Source organism: Petromyzon marinus, chromosome 9 (assembly GCF_048934315.1).
Source record: "Petromyzon marinus isolate PM22_M1 ecotype Great Lakes invasive population chromosome 9, UKy_Petmar_22M1.pri1.0, whole genome shotgun sequence".
NCBI classification, from domain to species: domain Eukaryota; kingdom Metazoa; phylum Chordata; class Hyperoartia; order Petromyzontiformes; family Petromyzontidae; genus Petromyzon; species Petromyzon marinus.
This window is the reverse complement of record NC_133675.1, coordinates 7461284-7486206: the sequence shown is the minus strand read 5'-3', so window position 1 is coordinate 7486206 and position 24923 is coordinate 7461284. Positions and strand designations below refer to the sequence as shown.

Genomic DNA, 24923 nt, shown 5'->3' with positions numbered 1-24923 from the left:
ACGACCGCTTGTCATCAGGACGACCGCTTGTGTTGCGATCGAAACGTCGTAGTTTTTTGTTATTTTCTTTGAACCTATCCACGTGACTTTACCGAAAGATCCAAAGAATATGAATTCCTGCAGTCACGAAAGCTTTCAGTCAAGATTTAAGCTTAGGAATGGGTAAGACCATACTGTGCGTCACATCAAGGTACTCATTCATCTACTGCTGGATGAAGTCCTCCCAAGCCATCACCATCACCCATGCTCCTACGGCGTAATAATGTTGGATACTTTCTGAAAATACGAGGGTTGGCCAATAGTGAAGACAGCACAGCTGAAAGTGTAACAGTAACCTCAAATGTTGCGGTGTTGAACTGCAAATCAATTTTTCTATGAAATGCTGCGGTAATAGACTATCCCTTGATGATTTCATTCAAGGCTGATGCAACTATTTAGAGGAAATTGCGGGAACAGCAATCCACACACAGAGGGGTGATTATTCGTCAGTCCCAGCCTTTTCACTGCAATTTTTTTTATTTAAAATGAACAAAATAAATTGTTACCAGTCAGTCAGCATTGCAAAATACTGTACCAATAAATTATATGCTGTGGTTTGGTCAAGACAATTTTTTGTTTATTTCCTTACCGCTGCATATATGCCAAGTTTTATATATACAGTGTACGTAAAAGCAAGGTTTTGAGCCTACAGTAAAAAAACAAGAAAAATATATCAGATTAACCAAAGCGTTACATGACTGGCACATCCAAAACCCACAAATATTCTACATTAGCCCCAAGGTTAATATCACTTATGGTTCCGAGATGTGATTTGTGGACCAGTTCCAAGGACAGTTTTAGAGATGTATGATATTTAACCCTACAAGTTCGAGAGAGGGGGAGAACGAAAAAAAACCATACTACTTGTTCAAGGACACCTTGAATGGAACACACAAGTGGCCCCTGCTTGATGATAACAGGAAGAAGAGAAAGCTGAAGGCCAGCCCAGCTGTGGCACGTGCTCAGTTTGAGCCGTTGTGCGCGGCGATGACCCCCGACACCATCAGCTTTTACAGCAGACATGGCCCCCCTCAAATCCCAAGATGGGCAACATCTCCACAACATCTGCCCTATTACTCTTTACTCATTTCCCACAGAGTACTTTGTCAAGCGACTTCCCAAAACACCACGTGTACAAAAAAGAATCGTGGGCAGGAAGAATGAGATAGAACAACAACAAAAAGTACACACACACACTGTAAAGTATTCCCTGCTGGCCCGTATTCACTGTGAAACTTCGCTTGCGTGACATCCAGCACTGCAGTGTGCTCGGGGCGGGGGGTGTTACACACGAAAAGCCACCACCAGTAAACATGAATATCGCTCTGAGCTACAGCAGCAAGTTAATATACTGCACAAGTACTCCACCCACACCTATCTTACACAAGAGACTATTTACTGTACTAGCAAAGCAAAGCTTCAAGGCGGATCAGAATACGTGCAATGGTATTATGACATTCATTTTGGAGACTGAACTGAGAAAATCTCTGTCGTCTGCGCACAATTAAAGCTGGATATTTTCCAAAGCACATATGTAGTGAGTACTGTACAGTCAGAAAAAAAAACGCCTGGCATATGTACAGACACATAGATGTGAAGGTTCACAGCCTGCCCACAGTAAGCTGGACGCAGGAACTACCGCAGTGTTTACTTACCTGCTCTCTTCAGTGGGCTTGCAGTACAAAGCTACAGTATTATACTATTTACTACTACAGTATATTTTTATGAGCTATATCTTTTTTTAGAAACGACCTGGCCACCAATGATAGCTCAATGAAGTGGCTTAACACGTGGAAATGTATAGCACGTTTCTAAATGTGGAGGGAAAAACCGAAGGACCTGGAGAAAAAGCCACGCGACCATGGGGAGGACATCATTACAGCTGGCCGATTCCTACAAGAATTGGGCTGAAGAAGAGTAGGTCAAATACAGTGAGGGAAAAAAAGTATTTGATCCCCTGCTGATTTTTTACCTTTGCCCACTGACAAAGAAATGATCAGTCTATAATTTTAATGGTAGGTTATTTGAACATTGAGAGACAGAATAACAACAAAATCCAAAAAACGCATGTCAAAAATGTTATAAATTGATTTGCATTTAATGCGGGAAATAAGTATTTGACCCCTCTGCAAAACATGACCTAGTACTTGGTGGCAAAACCCTTGTTAGCAATAACTAAGGTCAGACGTTTCTTGTAGTTGGCCACCAGGTTTGCACGCATCTCAGGAGGGATTTTGTCCCACTCCTCTTTGCAGATCTTCTCCAAGTCATTAAGGTTTCGAGGCTGACGTTTGGCAACTCGAACCTTCAGCTCCCTCCACAGATTTTTTAATGGGATTGAGGTCTGGAGACTGGCTAGGCCACTCCAGGACCTTAATGTGCTTCTTCTTGAGCCACTCCTTTGTTGCCTTGGCCGTGTGTTTTGGGTCATTGTCATGCTGGAATACCCATCCACGACCCATTTTCAATGCCCTGGCTGAGGGAAGGAGGTTCTCACCCAAGATTTGACGGTACATGGCCCCGTCCATCGTTCCTTTGATGCGGTGAAGTTGTCCTGTCCCCTTAGCAGAAAAACACCCCCAAAGCATAATGTTTACACCTCCATGTTTGACGGTGGGGATGGTGTTCTTGGGGTCATAGGCAGCATTCCTCCTTCTACAAACATGGCGAGTTGAGTTGATGCCAAAGAGCTCCATTTTGGTCTCATCTGAATCATTCAGATGTTAATTGGCAAACTTCAGACGGGCATGTATATGTGCTTTCTTGAGCACGGGGACCTTGCGGGCGCTGCAGGATTTCAGTCCTTCCACGGCGTAGTGTGTTACCAATTGTTTTCTTGGTGACTATGGTCCCAGCTGCCTTTAGATCATTGACAAGATCCTCCCGTGTAGTTCTGGGCTGATTCCTCACCGTTCTCATGACCATTGCAACTCCACGAGGTGAGATCTTGCATGGAGCCCCAGGCCGAGGGAGATTGACAGTTCGTTTGTGTTTCTTTCATTTGCGAATAATCGCACCAACTGCTGTCACCTTCTCACCAAGCTGCTTGGCAATGGTCTTGTAGCCCATTCCAGCCTTATGTAGGTCTACAATCTTGTCCCTGACATCCTTGGAGAGCTCTTTCGTCTTGGCCATGGTGGAGAGTTTGGAATCTGATTGATTGATTGCTTCTGTGGACAGGTGTCTTTTATACAGGTAACGATCTGAGATTAGGAGCACACTCTTAAAGGGAGTGCTCCTAATCTCAGCTTGTTACCTGTATAAAAGACACCTGGGAGCCAGAAATATTTCTGATTGAGAGGGGGTCAAATACTTATTTCTCTCATTAAAATGCAAATCAATTTATAACATTTTTGACATGGGTTTTTCTGGATGTTCTTGTTGTTATTCTGTCTCTCACTGTTCAAATAAACCTACTATTAAAATTATAGACTGATCATTTCTTTGTCAGTGGGCAAACGTACAAAATCAGCAGGTGATCAAATAGTTTTTTCCCTCACTGTACCCTCAAGAGGGACTCTCTAAAGCTCCCTCTAGTGGAGGATATTTTGCCAGCTGTGGCATGAGCAAGGCATTGTAGGGATGTGCCTACGATTCCAACCTGGATGATTACTTTCAGGAATCTACATCATTTTCTGGGTGAACTCCATGTTGAAATATCCATTCATTTGATTTGTATTCTGATAAGGACAATGTCTTGGAAGATCTGTGACTTGGAATGGCATTCCATTGCGATTCTTTTGCTAATCTGGCTTAACCAAGCTTCATTGATTCCACCCAGCCAGAATGATGATTATGGAGGACTAGGGGTTGTTCGGGGGCGCCTATGGCACCCCACACATCCATTTACGGCCTTCGGCCAGGAAAGTCACAAAAAAATTGCACACGAACGACGCATTCACGCAAGCACCCGGTGCTCCGTTTTGAAGTTTTAAAATGAAACATCTTTGCATTGTATTGTTTTGAATTAGATACTTTTATTTCTTCATTAAAAGCTTATATAATTTTCCATCTGGAAGACTTAATTGAAAAGGACATTTCGTGTGAATTTTCTCTCGTCGTTAAGTAGATGGCCTTGCTGGGGGTTCGGTTCGATGCGCACTTTCACCTGTTTGGGATTGCATGATCGAGATAAGGCGACAGAGCTGGCCGTGCAAGAAGACCGCCATCTGCAGATCGATTCCAACGTAATCGAACGTCTGTCCCTGCGTCTCCGTCGTTCATGCAGGGGGCGCGTAGGTTTGCAGCGCCCCCTGCATGAAAATGACGGAAAGTGCAGCGTTCATCACAGATAGATAAAGTTGTGCGCTGATATAAGAGTATTCCTGGCAGAAAGAATTGCCACCAAAATATACAGCTGATGCCGATTACACAGACACGGGCAGATTCTACCCCCCAGACGGGGAGCCTGTGGGGCCTGGACGACCTCGTGGAGGGCCAGCCTGGGCATAGTCCTTTGCTCTGCCAATGCGCAACTGGTATGCACTGAGCAGCTAAGTCTATATATTTTGTCTTGCCTGAATGCCACTCTGGAATCAGGGTGAAATTAAGCCAGTCCGATGCACTAGACATCGGATCGGCCATACATTTCAATGGGGATTTCATTTGGCTGGCCAAGACCCATTAAGAATCATATTAGATTCTAAGAATCTAGCTGCTAATTTTAGGCTATGAATCGTGAGACTAACAGCTCGACTGTACACAACACAATTACTCCTTTAAGATACATGCTTCTTTAAAGGTCCTTTTTAAAATGTATGAATGAGCCACTACCGTGCTCTTGTTACAATTTGAAAGTTTCTGTATTCTGATAAAATCCCTGCAATTAAACCACGATCCAAAAATGTGAGCAACAAAACAACTTTCCGCTTACTGCTCGTGGCTCAGTGTGTCAAACAAAGCTTGCACAGTTGCAGCTCAGCAGGAAAAACATTCATAGTCAATGGCACATTGTTTGGCTCAGGCTTACCCCTATAGAGCAGTTCAATGGTGCTGCACGCTTCTTGGCCAACCCAGCTAATCAGGCCATTTTGACCACTCATTCCACGTCTCTGCTCAAGAGCACGGAAGGCACACGCCCTGGCTCTCCCATCGACAAACAATGCACATTGTAATTTGTGTGTACACACGTGCCAGCTGTTAAATATGGGGACTATGTCCATGCATTGTTGCGTGATGTATTGTCTTTAAAAAAATACAATAGAGGTAGAGCCCCGAAATTGCTTGCTCACACCACTGCTGGCAGAAGAGCCTTCACTAGATGGGGCTTTAGAGAACCCCTCTAAGATTGTAATTTCGCCTACTCTTCCACACTGGACAGGCATCTTGGAGTTACCCAAACTTTACCCCGCCACATGTGACCTGCATATAGATTGAATGTGGTGTTCCTTTAGATACTGCTGGGTGAACAGAGGTGGGGTGGGGGAGGGAGAGATTTAAGAAACTTGCTCATTGTTTAAACTGCCAAGTTAGGAGATATAATCTAACTGGCTTTCTCTGGATCCAGGGTAATAACCATTGCACAAGGCAGCAATCTCTGTGTACTGTATTGTCTATTGTTTTAAAAACAAGAAACTAAGAAAAATGAACTGTGTATAAGTTAACAGATGGGCAATGTGCTTCATTGCCCTCACTTGGTGTTTTAAAAAAATCCAGCAGTCTCGTATAAAAAAAGAGCAGCACAGAAACAACCATTCATTATGGTTATTAGACCCCCTATGGATTTTTTTTTAAAGCAATGTCCATCTGTGCTGCGAGACAATGAAACAAGAGAAGTGACAGGTCTTTATTACTCAAGAGATGGCGTGCAACATAGGTGTGGTATAGGTACAGTCTCTTCCAAAACAACTTTAAAAAGTGCATTCTACTCACGTTCTGTGGTTTTACAGTGATTCAGCTATGCCCTTCCAGAGGGTTGCATGGCTTAGCAAAATATTACAGTGAGGGAAAAAAGTATTTGATCCCCTGCTGATTTTGTACGTTTGCCCACTGACAAAGAAATGATCAGTCTATAATTTTAATGTTAGGTTTATTTGAACAGTGAGAGACAGAATAACAAAAAAATCCAGAAAAACGCATGTCAAAAATGTCATAAATTGATTTGCATTTTAATAAGGGAAATAAGTATTGGACCCCTCTACAAAACATGACTTAGTACTTGGTGGCAAACCCTTGTTGGCAATCACAGAGGTCAGACGTTTATTGTAGTTGGCCACCAGGTTTGCACACATCTCAGGAGGGATTTTGTCCCACTCCTCTTTGCAGATCTTCTCTAAGTCATTAAGGTTTCGAGGCTAATGTTTGGCAACTTGAACCTTCAGCTCCCTCCACAGATTTTCTATAGGATTAAGGTCTGGAGACTGGCTAGGCCACTCCAGGACCTTAATGTGCTTCTTCTTGAGCCACTCCTTTGTTGTCTTGGCCGTGTGTTTTGGGTCATTGTCATGCTGGAATACCCATCCACGACCCATTTTCAATGCCCTGGCTGAGGGAAGGAGGTTCTCACCCAAGATTTGACGGTACATGGCCCCGTCCATCGTTCCTTTGATGCGGTGAAGTTGTCCTGTCCCCTTAGCAGAAAAACACCCCCAAAGCATAATGTTTCCACCTCCATGTTTGACGGTGGGGATGGTGTTCTTGGGGTCATAGGCAGCATTCCTCCTCCAAACACAGCGAGTTGATGCCAAAGAGCTCCATTTTGGTCTCATCTGACCACAACACTTTCACCCAGTTGTTCTCTGAATCATTCAGATGTTCATTGGCAAACTTCAGACGGGCATGTATATGTGCTTTCTTGAGCAGAGGGACCTTGCGGGCGCTGCAGGATTTCAGTCCTTCATGGCGTAGTGTGTAACCAATTGTTTTCTTGGTGACTATGGTCCCAGCTGCCTTGAGATCATTGACAAGATCCTCCCGTGTAGTTCTGGGCTGATTCCTCACCGTTCTCATGAACATTGCAACTCCACGAGGTGAGATCTTGCATGGAGCCCCAGGCCGAGGGAGATTGACAGTTCTTTTGTGTTTCTTCCATTTGCGAATAATCGCACCAACTGTTGTCACCTTCTCACCAAGCTGCTTGGCAATGGTCTTGTAGCCCATTCTAGCCTTGTGTAGGTCTACAATCTTGTCCCTGACATCCTTGGAGAGCTCTTTGGTCTTGGCCATGGTGGAGAGTTTGGAATCTGATTGATTGATTGCTTCTGTGGAGCACACTCCCTTTAAGAGTGTGCTCCTAATCTCAGCTCGTTGCCTGTATAAAAGACACCTGGGAGCCAGAAATCTTTCTGATTGAGAGGGGGTTAAATACGTATTTCCCTCATTAAAATGCAAATCAATTTATAACATTTTTGACATGCGTTTTACTGGATTTTGTTGTTGTTATTCTGTCTATCACTGTTCAAATAAACCTACCATTAAAATAATAGACTGATCATTTCTTTGTCAGTGGGCAAACATACAAAATCAGCAGGGGATCAAATACTTTTCTCCCTCACTGTAAACACAACTTTCTTTCCCCCCCCAAAAAAACACACCCACACATCTCCCTACTGGAGGTAAATCCACTCAAGCATTCTAAAAACCAGTTTGACAAGCAATGGCAAATCTGAAAAACACACATCTACCAGATTTTGTATTTGTTTAAAGCATGTTTTCTCAAACAAAAGTTCAAGTCATATCTCTCCAACTTGAAAATATTGTTGAAATTGTAGGCCTATTTATCATCAATAAAATGTGCTTATACAAAAACATGATTCGAAATAAACATATCCGTCTTAAAGTAAAAAAAAAGTCCAAGCCACTCTTAATTAAAGCACACCTACCCCAAACAAAACTTATTTACCAAAAAACATTTATATTTATCTTTTTACTTGTGTTGTAATACCCAAGTACATCAGTACGGTATGTACTTCAAATAATACGTTGAAAATACAAGAGTCAACCGTAGTGGAGTACCTATCAGTATTGCATTCGAGCCTAAATCGCCCAGAATGCGCCATATCCTGTCAGTTCTCAGAAAGATAAGCAGGATGGAGAGCCTGGAGAGTTGCTTGAATGGGTGACCACTTCGCACAGTTTGTCATAGGGCTATGTTGTGGGCAGCAGAGGGCACACTAGAAAAAATTCTACTCGCACGTGTCATACTCCCTACCTTCACCAACCCACACAGACCAGTTTGTAAAAGTACGGTCAAACAACCCAGACGACCCGCATGGTGTTTGGCAGGCCCTCATTCAGCAGTGGATTGTACTGTATTTGCAAACTCTTAGATATGGTTGGTATGGAGATTGTTTGCTATAGTCTGTCACCTGTTCCAGTGGACTGGCTATACAGTATTCGATGGTTGTGCCACGTTTTTCACAACCCCTGGGAACCATGCTGTGCTGCCCAGGAATGGCCGAGTTACTGGCGCAGTAACCTCCCGATGGCCCCGATGGTATGACGTAAGACGTTATTTTTCATCTCGTGTAGCAAAAAGAACTGTAAAAACTATTGATTAGAAAAAAACAAATATTCTTCATATATTGTACAGCTGTAACTGAGACCGTGAATTGTGACGTTTCATCGAATCCCAAGACGGGGGATGATAAGGGTAGTTCTAATTATCATATTTTGCTTCTGGCAAAGGAGGTTCCAATGGTGATGATAAGGGTAGTTCACATATCTGCATGTGATTACAACTTACTCGACACCTTCCACTCCATCTCCTACCACTGCCTCTTCCCTCGAGCTAACCTCTACAGCCAAGGGGTGGGGGTTGGTAAGTAAATCTTGAAAGAAAGTTTGAAACAAAGATTGACGCGAGTAAAGTTAGAATATACGGTAATACAATGTCCACCCCTTTATGAATTCCACTGCTGAGGGACTTTTGGTCATAGGGGTTTGTTTGACCATACTTCACCGTGCTGGTGAGCGTTGGTGTTAGCCGTGCCCGGGGATTAAACTCAGGTGGCCGAGTTAATTTCACAATGTCCTGAGCACTGGACGACCACTCTTCTCTCGACTTAGAACAGTCATTGCAATCTATTGTGAACTTTAAAACGAACACAACACGGAAACTAAACCAAAACGAGAGATATCACGGTGCCCGTATTTTGTTACTTCGCTGACCTAATAACACCACAACTGGTTCTGGACTCTGCCTGGCTGTACAGTACAGCATCACATTCATACTCACAGGGGACTGAGATACAGGCAGATTTGAACGTCTACACAAAATGACAGTCTCGTAATTCACAAACACTGCCACTGGGGTGTGGGTGTTTAATTGGTCATGGCGGAGGATATGCGACAACTTTGGGCTGTCGTTCAATGCGAGAATGGACTATGGCGACCCGGTTCTGGGATTTAGTGGGAATCCGGCTGCCTGCTGGGTGGGCTGTCATGGAAACGCAGGCTCTTGGGATCGGGCCGGTGCAAGCATCGTGCCAGCATGGTTCCCACTGGTCATGGAAACAAGGCAAACAGGCCTTTATGGTGTTCTGTCCACAAAGCATTCATTTCTGTGGTTATTAAAACTGCCACTTGGGTGTCGGCTGTATTGTGGACTACAGAGGCCAGGTGGCGCAGCAGTAGGGCAAGCGGCTCGCAATGGGAAAGATGCGAATTAAAATCCTGGTTGGGAATTTACTAAGCCCATCATCCCTCAGAGGCCCGTTAAATGAGTACCCACTGTGGGGGAAGTCAAACAGTTGTCATACGGATTTGCTCGCCCCCGTCACTGCAATGTGGAATTTACACAACTGGCTCAAGGCTGCAAGCAGAGGAACACCACCTCTATGCTCATTTGAACAAGAAACCACTAATCTTTTGTTAAATCTTTGGACGACTGTATACGAATCACACACTAAGTTATAGGAATGCAAAAAAAAACACATAAAAAAATAAGACGTTACGGTAACTTTATTACTGTACAGTGAAAGGAGAGTTGGAGAGTGTTTACACATTCTAGACATATCCTGACAAACACCCCTGCGTCTGCCTGCGATGAAACTACATTTTAAGCTGTATAAATGATTTGACCTTTAAAAATACCAATTGTACGCCACAGCTCGGATCATGCACATACACAGCATCTGCCAGCAGTTACCATGGTTTTCGACCTTTTAGCGGTCCCACTCGGAGCCACGGAAAATGGAAGCCTCTTCAAGCAACATCTCACCAACATATATATACACGGGGCATGCCTTGACGTTTTTAATTGGACGTCAACAATACAGTCGCATATATTATACACGGCTCTTTGCACATCATTGATAAATAGTGCAGTGCTGAAAATTTATGTGCACAGACCGCTCATAAAGGGCCTAAGGGGAAGTACAAAAAAAAATCTGACGTATCTTTTCGTTTGAACATTTATGACCCTTTACGGAATAAGGAAGCACGGAGATCTCCCAAAAAAATACGTTTTGTTACGTATCTTAACTCACACTACATTAAGTAGCACACAATATATTGTGTAGTCAATATTGTAATCCTGTACAGTGGAATCAAGTCGGGATTAAGGTAGATATAGAACGCCCTTTATCAATGGAGCCTATTACTCTTGACTATTTTCCATTGGAACGCCAATTATCTGTGGTCCTATTCTTTCTTATTTACCGTGTTTTCCCCCATCGAGTTTTGTTTGCATTTTTCGTGGTTAAGGAGAGTCGTGCAGCAAATGTATCCTGTTCTTTCTTGATATTGGTATTTTTTCATGCGGATAAGTGGAGTAAAAATTGCGGATAATAGAATCCACAACATTGGTCTCCCACGTGAGAATAATTCTCCCATATGTGGAATGTTTTGGTATTGGACTTAAAACGTTCATAAATGCCATGTTACTGTAATTGGAAACATTGCTCAACATAGGCCTCGGCAAGGTAAGGTAAAAACAACGAGCCTAACCTTTACCCTACCTTTAACCTTACCACAACACAATCACTCTACCCTTACCTTTTACCCTTTAGCAAGGCAAGGTAAAAGGTCAAAAGCAACGAGCCTACCTTTACCCTACCTTTTACCCTTACCCCATACAAATTACCAGATTACAGGGTAATTACTGGGGTACTACACATGGAAAAGGTTTATAACAGGTAAATGCTTGGTAGAGTGCTTTATTCATATATAAAAGGGAAATTTGTGAATATGTGTGTCTGTTCAAAATGTTTAGCATACTTCCCAACATGCAACAAACTTGAAATTTGCCATGTGGGTAGCTTCCAGACTGTACACAATGCAAAAAGTATAAAAATAGACTTTTGTATTTGGGGGGGGGGGGGGCGCAATAATGGATATATTTTGCACATCAAGTGAGCGGTGACGTCACATCTGTGATGTCACCCGCATGCGGCAGCATCACGCAGTGTGCCTGCTGACGTCACGCATCCCCCCCTCCCCCCACCCTCCGCGTAGGCCGTGTATTAATCCAAGACAAGAATCCAAGTCTCGGGCGAAGCCGGGTAGTAAAACAAGTATAGAATACTCTCGATGATTTCAATTTTAAATGGAGGCCACGGACTGCGCCACGGAGCTTTTAGCGAGTGGTAAACAAGGTGTTTACCGGGTAATACTTCCGCGCTTCCTTTACCCTACCCTTTACCTTACCCCTTGGCATGTCGACACCTTTACCCTTTTACCCGACAAAAAGGGTAAATTACCTTACCTTGCCGAGGCCTAGCTCAACAGTGGAAATTCTGCTTTTAATATACTGCCGTGGGAATTGAATAGCAGATCTTATAAAACTTAAGCAAGAAATGTACCTTTGCTCTTATCGAACTCCTTCCATCACTTCCAGAAAGTACAGTGTCAATGTGAATCACCGCAGGGCACATTCCATGTTTTAAAAGTGACAAGGGGGGGGGGGGACTGTAAAGATTCTTTATAAAGGAATGATGATTAGGAACTTTAAGGTCACTTCAGGATTCATTGTAAAACATATTCTCTTTAAAGTTTAATAACAATAATAATTGACAGCCCTCTGCGAATCCACTTCTGGATGAAGACCTCCACATGTCCCGTCAGTCCTGAGGGTTTTTATTTAACCATACTTCACCATTCTGGTTAGTGCAGTTTGGCGAAGGCAGTGCAATAAACACGAAGCCAGAACTCCCCCCTTCAAAAAAAATGGTAACCTACCATCGTATACTGTATAGCATGACCAGCGACACGTTTATCTCACTTGAATTGGCTCTGTAGTAGGTGGAGTTACTTTGAGTAGACAGGCGTAGGAACAAAGACGGCAATTGCAGCGGGTGCCAAGGTGTGTGTGTGTGGGGGATGGGGCAGGGTGGAAGCAATGCGTGGCAGCTGGAAAACATCTTTTGGGGACGCTGAAAAATCCCGTGCCAGGAGCATGAATTAAGCCTCACTCAACTCTTGTAATCTGAAACCAGCATCCAACCAAATTGGTGTAGCTGCATTACTTAGATTAGTCACCTTACATACATACACAAACCATGCTGGGAGGAAATTACTCACCTTGCAGGCGAGGCACCATCCTGTTTAGCATGCCAGCTACTTGTCGCTATAAATGTGGGTTTGGAAGGTCATTTTTCTCCATATCTTTTTTAAGTTAATAAAAAGCTAGAGGATTTTATTTTAATGAATAACAGCCTAGTAATTATTACTACAATTCCAGTATTGTAGTCAAAAGGTATTGCAGTGTTTGGCATTTACACAAGTTGAGCCACCTAGCTTGGTTTTATACGTCTCTTCATTGGTGGACAGTTAATCGCCCCTACTGGACATCTATAAATAAAAGAGCTTCCTAGCTCATCGGATTTCTCCAGGATGAATAAAGATTCTGCTTTTGAATTACCAAGGGTGCTGCAGAATAAATGGCACAGCTCTGCAATTGATTTCCCATGCCACTGTTCATGTGAGGGCTCCACTAAAGGCAGCTTAAGAGAACCCCTTTATCAACAATTTAACCAACCACACACAACTTGCCGATCAACTAACTTTGGCGTACAGATTCATACTGCTGGGTGGATAGAGACGAGAACATTTAAGAAACCCGTACCAGGCAACTTCTAAAATTTGCCGGTCCTGTGTGCTGACCATTAAACCATGTCACCAATCCCATGCTGTGAAATAAGGAAACGTAATTCTGAATGCATTTGTAGCTCAGTCTTTTGTAACGAGGCTTTAACTGTGCAGCACTGCAGTGTGCATCATTCACAATAAGCCCCCCCCTCCTTGATATGCCTGCATACAGACTAGGAGGGAGGATGTGGTTTAGTTTAAAAGCCTCATCTAAGTCATCAAGTTTGGTCATTAAAAAAGACAAACTCTGTGAAATGCAATTAGCTTTTATGTGGGCTGCTTCTTAAAAGTAAACAAATCTTTTGACTTGATTGGCAGTTAGGCAAAGTATATTAGGTAGATGAGTCGTTAAATTTTTAAATTTATGGTATAAATCACTGTATTGTATAACGTGGTGATATTTAAAACAAAACTGTGGCAGACAAATTGTTTTAATACGATTGAATAATTAACATTTTAAAGATTAGGATTACTAATGGGGTTTATAATACATCAGCATTCCATGGCACAACTGACACAATCCAATTTTCAACATACAGCTTTTCAAATCTTATGTTATAGCCATGAAAGAATTACTACTTTCAAGTCAAAAGTGATGTTCTCCAGTAAAAGGTGCAGCCCTGCAATTGCTCATGCCACCACTGACGGAAAAGCCTCCTCTAAACGGAGCCCAAGCGAGCCCCTCTCGAGGATGTTTTGGCCTACTCTTCCACACTGGCCAGACGTCTTGAAATCATTGGCAGTATGCACACTTTACCCCACCACACACGACCTGTCGATCCACTAATTGTGGTGTACCCATTTGTACTGCTGGGTGATAGGCGGGGGTACTTTAGAAACTTGCCCCACTGTTTCAACTGCCGCACTGGGAGGCCGAACCAGTGACCTCTGGATTACCAGACTAGTGTGCAAACCATTACACCATGGCAGTATCCCTCACTTGATCTATGATCACACCAACTTCAAGTACATAACTGTCAACCCGTTGACATTGTAGGAACAGTAGATAGAAAAAAAAATCTAAACTATGCCTTTAACATTATACGTTCGAGTGGCATTTACTATACGCAATGAATGCACTCACCAGAAGGACTTGTATGGTAATAATTAGATTCACAATGCTTGAAAAACCACATTTACGGCAGTCATTTGCAGAACATGATCAACGGAAGACGAAAATCAACCTGCAAAGCTACCAGAAGGGTAGCTGTTAAATGTGTACCCAAGTGTGATTATTGGTCAACAGACGTTGACTTCTGAGCTTTAAAAGCTTGCACGGATTCATAACCAATATGCGTTACCATTAAACCTTGTTCCCATGCCTTTTTCAATGATTTTTACATCTGGGTTTAAAATGCAGGGCAAGATGCTGTGAACGGATGTGAAAAGTTGGGTATATTTCTGAAACACTATGAACCTCACTGCTTCCTGCTGAGCTCCTGGAGTGTATCGCTTCTCCCCATGGCACACATCAATATCCTTTGTCCAGGAGTCAAGACATAAACACGCCAGTGAGGATAAATCACTCAACACAATGACTGTGTGGGTATAAAGCTTCAGTGGGGGTGATCAGGTTCCCTCAAATTAACTTAAAACACAGCTTAATTTTCAAGGTTCCTTCGAATTACAACAGTGCAGCATTTTCATTCTCTATACATGATTCCATTACATATTGAACTAATTTTCCTAATCTTACAAAGGTTAAAGTTTTAACGAACATAACTTATGAGTGGGGCAGTGGTTGTACAGTGATTAGTGTCCTGCACTACAGTACTTTGGCCAGGAATCAAACTCGGATTGCCCGGATCAGTTATATTAGTGCAAAGTGATAGATTAACCTGTCCTGGGCTCCCTAGCCCCCCGACCCCCTCCAGTATTAACCTGCACTGACCAGTGTAAATAATGGTCGAACAAACCACCATAATATACAAGAGGTGGAGAGGCCTTCATCTGAAAATAATAGTACACAGTACATTTAACGTTAAGATATATACTGTTCTCTGAAAGCCTAAAATTCACATCTAACTTCTACGTACCTTTATAAAGTTGAAATATTTGTTATGATAAAATATGCTATTTTAAATGTATAATAATGTATTTACAGCCCATTTTACATTATAACTCACCATTGATGTTAGCCGTGCCTGGCAATCGAACTTAAGTCGGCGTTTTTTTTAGCACACTCCGCTCATCACTTGCACCACCATTTCACCCCGCAATTTTATTTAATTTTTCCTTACAACCTCAACTACAAACAGATGAAAATTAAACGTATGCATACAGATGTTTTTAAACGGCTGACCTCAGTGAAGTGACATCATCCGGTCTTGGCAGTTTGCAGAGAGGCTGCAACTCCAGTGCTCACATTTGGCACATACGTTGACGATGCACATTACATCATGCAGTCACCTCTACGAGCATTGAGACCATGCAAATGCTATCACAGAGTGGTACCATGTGGAAAAACAATTACGTGCATGTGCATCCACTATTAGTGATGTTGCCTTTGCGAAAATGAAACATATGTAATTGATTCTATATTGTACACAAAGACGTATGCCTTGTTATGTAGGGAACATTATTCCTACACTCAACTTGTATGTTTCGTTTAAACACATACTGTATGCAGGCTGGTTAAAATGTGGTAATTTGAACGAATTATTTTAATCCAGTGGTGCGTTTTTCTTGTGTTTCTATCTGGGCTATTATGACATATTTCAAATGCCTCTGCGCACTTCTCCAATGCAAAATTACTGCATTACCGTTAACTGGAAAATATAGCATTCGCCAGAGCTGCCAAAGAACATGGAATGAAACAAAGCCACAGATCACTTGAGATGTTTTCCCTTTTCAATGCAATTAGAAACAATACCACGAAGTCAAATGACAAATACCCCGCAAAGGATCCAATATATCTTTTTGGAGCAGCCAATAGCAAAATATGACGCTTATCTTTAGACATTTTTTGAAAACACATCGGTCAATAACTCAGCACTAAAGCGATAAACAAATAATGCCATAACATTTCGATTTAAAGCTTTCGTGACTGCAAGGATTCATCTTCTTTGGTTCTTTCGGTAAAGTCACGTAGAATGAGAATAAAATAATAAATTGATAAAATAAAATAACACAATAATATTCTCACGACGTTTTGGCCACAACACAAGCGGCCTTCATCAGGTGAAGGGACGAGACTGTTCAGCGCTGTCCTCCAGACAGTCTCGTCCCTTCACCTGATGAAGGCTGCTTGTGTTGTGGCCAAAACGTCGTGAGAATATTGTGTTATTTTATTTTATCAATTTATTATTTTATTCTCATTCTACATGACTTTACCGAAAGAACCAAAGAAAATGCCATAACAGGCGACATTTTCGTCCAATGGCCCTTAACAGCATAATGACCCCTTCTGCAATGAAGGGTCATTGCCTGAACCGTCACCTGGTACAGTACAATATAATAATTTCCCCCTCTTTTTGATGGTCTTGAGCTTTTTTTGTTATGTGTGGCACTGCTGCCAAATCAGTATCACAACATGTTGTTATAAAAATAATCACAAAGTTATACCCATCGTTTTTAATATCACAAATACAAGTGTACACCGGAGCATGTAAACACTTGAGAAGCCCATGGGAAAATCTTTGCCCTGGAATACATCCGGAGGATCTAGTCGTCGAGTGAGAGCAATTCAAACATTGACACAATCGGCTCTCCAGCCAGCTGTGCCTACAGTATTAACATGTTAATGAAAGCTCGAACCAAACTGTCAGGACTGGAGCCCAATCACCACTGTGCTATTGACATTCAAATGAGACCGGGAAAGACCAATCAGTACTGTCTGATGGCGTATAAGCCAAGCCTCTAATTTCATCATTGTTTAGGAAGCAAATTGAATTTCTCAATGCCCAAAATCTAACCACAATACTCGGAGCCAAGTCAAGCGCGACTTTAAAAGACGATGCAAAAGTAACCTTGGATGCTATCCTATAACGGTGTAACGTCGGCAAGCCATCTGAGAACGTGTGGCCATGGTTTGTACGTTGACGACTTCATTAAATACAGCACTGTATACACGATACACATTACATCACCCAAGGCCAAACAGGCACCCCCCCCCCACAAACTTCCCCCCAGCATATACTGTACGACAGCAAATATAATCTATTTGCTTAAACAGATACGTTCTGTACTTTCCACCGCGGGCTTTGTATAGCTGCGCATATTAGTCTAATAATAATAATTTACAAACCTTTGTTAATAAACTGATGGATGAAGACCTCTCCACGATGTGTCTGTCGGTCGTGGGGGTTACTTAACTATACTTCACCCCGCTGGACTGTGTGGGTTTGTGAAGACAGCAGGGCACCCAGGTACGTTTTCAAAATATCACTTTCAACTGATGCTTGCTCGTGGCCAGGAATCTAACCCTGTAAGCTTTGTTCATTGCGCAGTGTGCTAAGCACCGAGCTCACTGCTTGCATCCCCTTAGTCTAATTAGCAGGCACTATTCACATGAATGTATTATTTTTTAAACAAAGGCTCTGTAACCAAAGCACAACTATGCATTCCTAATTTCAGCATGATTTGGCCCAACAGACGCCCTCATTTGGCCTTCTTATTACAATGTGTACACACTTTATAAGCGAAACACCCATTTTTCATTAAGAGTATACACGTGTGCAGGATCTTAAGTGTTGTTTATATATACAAGCATATTTCACTGTCCAAATTTAATTACCTTACTGTATACCTTAACCATTATTGTCAAGGTAACTCTACGTTCCATCATCTGATAAAATGCAGTCCAAATCAGTCACATGACTAGCTTTAAGCCAAGTCCAGCTCTAATGCGATTAAACTTGATGGTGGTTGAGTGGCCCTTGACCGATCACCCAGAATGCACCCAATCGCTCACCACCACCGGCCTAGCGGTGGTGGTTGTGCGTGCCTTTAATCCAGCACTATGGGGGCGAGAGTTGGCGTATCACACAAATGGTTGCTGACACTCCTTTTCTGTCGACGTCAAGCTGCCTTATACCATGGCTTGTCAGGAGAATGGAGTACAGCAAATGTGGACTAATCTCCACCTGGTCTATCAATGTTGGATAAAGTATTGCCACTCGCACGCGTGAATTTTTTTTACAGGTGCTCCGGTTTCGCCCCAACATGTATAAACGCTTATCGATTGGCTCAACACATTTTAACATACAGTACATGCACCACCCTATGTTCGTCATCTGGCCACATGGCCTGCCAGCACTGAACCAATTTCTCAACCACATCAATTCCATACACCAGTCAATCAAATTCACCATGGAAGTGGAAAAGGATGGCAAGCTACCATTCCTGGATGTTTTGACCGAAAATAGACCTGATGGCTCGTTGGGACATTCGGTCTACGGGAAAGCCACCCACACGGATGCCTATCTAAAGCCTGATTCCCACCACCATCCAGCCCAGAAGAATTCCCTCATCAAAACATTACACCATAGGGCCCGTTGCATCTCCGACCAGCACCATCTAGCTAGTGAGTTGGAGCACGTACCCCAAGCCCTCAAGATGAATGGATACTCGGATCGTACAATCTGCAAAGCTGCCTCCCCAGCCATGGGGAGACAACCTTCTGAGGATCCAACCAAAACCATCACTTTGCCATACATAGCAGGTGTTACCAAAAAGATTTCCAAAATCTTAAACAAACACAGGATCAAGGTTCGTTTTAACACAGTACACAAAATCCGTGATTTAATCCCATCTGTAAAGGATGTCATTCCTGACATGCAATACCCTGGTGTCAACAAACTGAGTTGTGGTTGTGGCAGCAGTTACATTGGGGAAACGAAACGACATGTCTCGGACCGCGTTCGTGAACACAAGGCAGATCTGAAACACGGTAGGACCAATATCTTTGCCGTTGCCGATCATTGTTCTAATGCTGTGGGCTCACACGAAATAGATATTTCCAAGACGGAGGTACCCTGCAAACCTACCGGCTACCTTCAAAGATTTGTTCATGAAACCATCCAGATATATAAACACAGACACAACTTCAACCAAGAGGATGGGTACAAACTGAGCAATCATTGGAAGGACGTTATTAACCAGGTAAAGTCTTAACTGACTGTGATGTTTCCATCCTACCTGCCTATTTCAGCTGTTATTCCATGCTAATCTCTCACATTAACATAGCCACTTCCGTGCCCTCGTCAAGGAGGCCGCTCTCCTCCTTTTCTACAGTTACATGCTAATTTCTCGCATTAACATCACTAGCCCCGGCCACTTCTTTATGACCCTTGGGCTACACCCATTTTAAACCTTTTAAAACAGTCTGCCTTAGCAGCAGACCATGCTTTCCCACCTGATGACAGACGCTTGTGTTGCGCCCGAAACGTCGTGATTTATTTTATTTTATACCTATGTGACTTTACCGAAAGAACCAAAGAGTATGCACCACCATGTGCTGTGAATTGTGCAATATCGTGAGAAGCAGTTCGCATGAATGATGCTATATAATAGCCTGAATAGTGCCTGGATGGGTGACCACCTTGCACAAATAGGTTTGTCATGGACCACTGCTGTGCTGCATCAGGAGTGGGCAGTGCAACAGTATCCATTGCTGTAGAGTACTTATATGCTCCCACATCTATTCTCCCCACCTTAACCAACCTTCACTGCCCAACGTGGTGAAGAATGGCAAAATAACCCACATGGCCCACACATACATGTACACGGTGACATAGTGGAGAAAGTAAGTCTACAAATCCCGCTGGGAGATAGAGGTGCTATGGTAAGCATTAACTGATTTGGTCTCTTATGCAGATTACCAAATGTGGACCAGACCAGAGTTCAAGCACTGTGGATGTCGAGACTCGGTGGATGAGACATTATCAAGGCGTGAAGTTAAAAACTGAAACATGAATTTGCCATTGTTGCAGACAGCTCGAACAAGTACATAAAGTGTAATGTTGTGATACTTAACTTTAAGCCTATCCACATGCATGTAAGCCTACCAATATATGTAAACATATGCGTTATCGGTGTCATTTCGCATGCAAAACTTGTGGCACATTAAAGCAGAACTTCTATGGTGACACACAGCGTTAGGCAGGACGTCGTCCAAGTGTATGAACGGACAATTCGCCCAATGTGGAATATGCTGTAACCACATCCTTCAATTCTGAGTGGCGCAAAGGATAGATTACGGGCCACATACTGTTTGAAGAAAAGACACTGCCAGCATAAGTGCCTGCTGTGTTTTTAAGTTTACAATGGCCACCGTTGCCGGATCTCCTTGTGTTTTTTTAGAAACGCCCAACCCTAAACGTAGTAACCTGGTATAAAAACACACAACCACAGCAGCACACTGAAATTTATCTGGGAGCATTAATGATGAGACGAGGACGATAATTATTAATGACCGTGAAAGAGAATAACAGCTTGTGGAGGAATACTGCCAACTATCAGCGCAAAGTCATAGTACACTCCAGTATTCTCTCCTGTACGAATTACATAAATATATACAACTGCTGCACAATTAGTTCCTAAATGACGAATATTTCAACACGAATTAATGCATCTAGGTGTCGGGTGGTGCTGCAGTGGTTAGCGCACTGTGTTATAAGCCCGATGACCCGAGTTTGATTATTGGCTATGGATAGTGAGAGAATCATAATTTAAAAAAAATACAGTGGAGAGAGATATCTAAACCAGTCCAGGGCACCCCCTTAACCAACCGACTCTAACCATCACGGTGAAGTATGGTTAAACAATCCCAATAATTACGCATGGCATGGAGAGGTCTTAATCTAGCAGTGTTATAACAAATGTTTCTAAATTATTATGACAGTATCAGAATTATTATTTAATTACACATCTCCATTAAAATAACACTGGATAATGGATGACTTTCATTAATGCGGTTCTAAAGTAAATGAAGGGTAAAACAAAAAAAAACAAAGAGTGGTGGGGGAGCAGATTGCACGCACATTCAAATGTAAATGTATACACGGGCAGACACAAAGCACTCACCATCGTAGCGCACCACAATGCGGGGCGTTGGGTCCTCACTTATGGCAGCTGGGCTGAGGCACAGCAGGGTCAACAGCAAGGCTGAGGGGGAGGCCATCCCCTGGGCACAACCACGTGCCTGTCTGAGGCCAGTGCTCCCCACCATCCCAGAGCACTCCTGCACAGCCCTGCGAGACACACGTGTACACACACGCGAGATGTTTTAGATAGTAGCTTGTTGCGGGACATCTTGTTATGTGGTCACGGTGAGATGGTAAGCACACTGCAATTGCAATCCAGAGGTCGCCAATTTGATTACATCTCCCTGTTATGGGCAGTTGAAACAATGAGCGAGTTTCTTAAATCAACTCCCACTACCAGCAGAATGTGAATGGGTACACCACTGTGCTGGGGCGGTAAAGTGTGGGTAGTGCTGTCTTCAAAGACGTCTGGCCAGTATGGAAGAGTAGGCCAAAAATACCAGGGAGCTCTCCAGAGCCTCCACTAAAGCACCCTTAGGTTTGAGGCCCTTCCGCCAGTAATGGCGTGAGCAAGCAATTACAGTGGCACCATACCTTCATGCAGGCAATATTGTTATTTCCCATGAGACATCAACAAAATAGTACAGTGAAACTGCAGTCACATACATCATTGACTGGTCATGACTGAAATGACAGTGTTTTACTTACATTGGCACCACATGCCAGCAATATTCGTGTGAGACTTGCCATCTCCCGGGAAGGGGTGACAGTGGTTATAGCAGCACGCTACGAACCTGGCACGGTTTCATTCCTGACCGTGGCTTACATCCGACATAAGGCCCGATGTTTATTCCCCCTCCTCAGCATTGTGAGCAGGCCTTCATCTAACAAGACTGACAAAGAGCTGTACATTGGCACCTCACCGATTTGCTTTGTTTTGTTGTGAGAAATGCAATTCAATAATACCGAACAACATATGCCCATCTCACTTTGTGTGTGGAGTATTTGTGCATGCAATGTGCGCAAACAGTATGCACACGTATAAACTCTCCCTTATACGGTATAGCTGACAAAAAAGGTTAATGTCTGCATAAGGATTGCAGTGTGGTGTACAGTGCTGGATTGTTTATTGTTGGCAGGGTGGTGCGTGATGTAACATCTCAATATTGCAAGGAATAACATTTAAAATTGCGTTCATGATCATCATGACCATTCTTTGGTGGTAGAAAACAATGAATACAACTTTGTTCGCCATTAACGTCAGTTGTCATATGGCAAGACATGCAATGGCTCTTGCCACAGGAATGTGCAGTTTCCACCAGTGCCTCAAGACTACCAACTAAGATTTACAGTGCCCAATTTTGCATTTTAAAGGACATAAACTCAATACAATACTATAGTTGAGTCTGCAAACCCACACATGCACACATTATCAGGTCATGATAAATGTCGACTGCTGGATGAAGCCCCCCCCCCCAGCCCTTGTCATCTCTTACGGACCAGCGACATAGCGATAATAATAATCCAACTAGCACCATTCCATTTCATTGCTCCATCTCCGCTACGGACGTACACTCTGGCGGGTTCCCTCCATTGGCTGCCATTCATTCCATCATTCGTCTCGACCACCGACCACCATCAATTCCTTTATAGCGACGTGTCTTGCACCAAAAGCCCCGTTACCCTCTCCGTGTAATTGCAAGCATGCGCTTCTCACCCCCATCCATGCTGCTGTGCACGTTCATCTCTACCCCCACACATACTCAGCATTGTTTACACATAAGTAGCCTACAAAACACTGCAAGGCGGTATTGCATTACTACAGTGCACTCAAAATACAGGCAAAGCATTGCAATTCAGCACACCGCAGTTCACCGTAACGCTGAACTGTGTAATAACATCACCACTGGATATATTTTTTAGGTGCTTTATCAATCCACTGGTTTGATGAGGGCCTCCCCGACGCCGTATCGTATGTTGTTTGACCATCACACGGGCTGGGAGAAGATAGTGGGGCAGGCTGGTTAGTACATCACTCGCCACTGACGTTAGCCGTGATCGGGAGTCGAACTCGTGCCAGGCTGGGTTCATATCGCAGTGCGTAAACCGGTGCGCCACCGCTCCCATCCTTACCACCACCTCTCAATAACACAATATCAAGAGCACACAATTCTAAACCGTGTAATAATATATTATATTAGCCAGCCAAACAAAGCCATGACAACTCTTCTCACCTGACATTAAAGCGGTCGATATTCAGGATGTTACCTAGCAAAAAGGTACCTTGAGCTGACTACAGCAGTGTATGGGCATGCCTAAGGAAGTAAACACAAGCTATTTAAATTCACACCTTCATGGCCAACGCCTTAAGCACACCAACTATATACGTGTGTTTGTTTAGTACAGCAAAAGCATTCGTTTTGAAAGAGTCCCCGTCCAGTAGTATTATAAACGCGTTATATCGTGCGCGTGTAAATACAATGCGTGTATCCATATGCATTTACAAAGACACGCGCGCGCGCACACACACACAAGATCGCATTATAAAATGTAACAATACAGCACCTACAGGCGCGGCTACATTTCTTCTGTCGTTAAACATTAAAATGAATCGCGTCAACAACAAGAACGACAACAACATCATCACCGAGGCGAGTGGGGGACCCTCTTTAATTAAAACCCAGCACGCAGTTGCGATCTCTCCACCCGCCCCCCACGCCGCCGCGTCTTCGTGAGATGCGCGTGGAAGTTTACGCGTTGTTATCAACATCTTTTCCCCCTAACATTGCTCAACGACATAAACTCGTGCCATTATTTTAACCCGATCCTGTATCCTCCTCCTCATCATCATCCTCATCATCCTCCTCATCATTATTATTATTACTACCATCATCTCTCGTCTCGCCGTGTGTGCAATAATGGCTATCGGCAAACAATACAAACGGTAGTGTTGTTGTTTTGTGTGTGTGTTGTGGGGGTTTTCAAGCGGTATCGTGTCAATGTGTTCACACGCGCAAAACAAAGCAGCAACGTACCGAAATGACGCCGCGACCCTCTGGTTTAGACCGAGGACGTCCGCTTCGTGACGATAAAAGAAACGGAGAAAGACGAACGCGTGTGTGTGTGTATACGTGTGCGCGCGTACAAAAGCAAACAACTTTTTTTTTTGGGGAGGGGGGCGGGTGGTCGGACCGAAAACGACCAAAAAGTTGCCGAGCCACCGTGGTGATAGTTGTTCAACTGAGGAGGAAGTCATCGGAACCCACAGAGCTGCTGGCTTGAGGAAGGGGGCGGCCCTCAACACCCGCCAGAGGCCCCGCGTCATTGGCCGCTTCTGCCGCTGACGTCCACCACCACCACGCGCGCTGCCCGGTGCGGCACAGGAGGACAAAGTGGCGGGGAGGGCTTTTTTGCTCGCTCGCCTTCTCACGGATTCAACGTCAAGCTTTGGCCCCACACGACTCTCGCTCCACCTTCAGATTGCTCTCCTTCTCGTTCAGTTTCCCAGGGTCTTTCGTGTGCGTGTGTTTTTTAGAGTAATCGCAAAAGGTTTTGGTGGGATTTTGGTGGCTCCTGTTTTTCCCCCTTTTTTTTTTAGATCTCGTGGGAAATCTTGAGTAATGTTTCCGTTCTTATGATGAATGTCTATAAAGCGCAGTCACCAAAAAATTGTGCTTTTTCATACTTTATAAGGTTGAAAGCGCGGATACTTTAGATATCCACGTGTATATGTCGAGGTGGGGCACAACTCGTAACAATTACCCAATATGAACACACTACTAAGTTACTTGATGGCCTTATCCTGTACATTCGATTTGGTTGTATCCCTACATCATAGTAGGCAATAGGCGTTCTTAAACATATACTTCGAGG

At 43.4% G+C, this 24923-nt stretch overlaps 1 protein-coding gene across 2 annotated transcripts in view; it reads right to left on the bottom strand.

The window, feature by feature from the left end:
• Window positions 1-24424, bottom strand: part of LOC116940617 (semaphorin-4C-like) — a 57851-nt gene extending 33427 nt beyond the window's left edge. Inside the window, exons 1-2 of one of the 2 annotated variants that reach the window (XM_032950680.2) lie at window positions 24086-24424; window positions 21091-21257 (exon numbers count right to left, since the gene is read on the bottom strand). In XM_032950680.2, the coding sequence (XP_032806571.2) occupies window positions 21091-21257; window positions 24086-24375 (457 nt within the window). In that variant the 5' untranslated portion in view covers window positions 24376-24424. The remainder of the gene's footprint in view (window positions 1-21090; window positions 21258-24085) is intronic. The other variant, XM_032950677.2, reaches the window with a different exon arrangement.
• Between the last annotated feature and the right edge of the window lie 499 nt (window positions 24425-24923).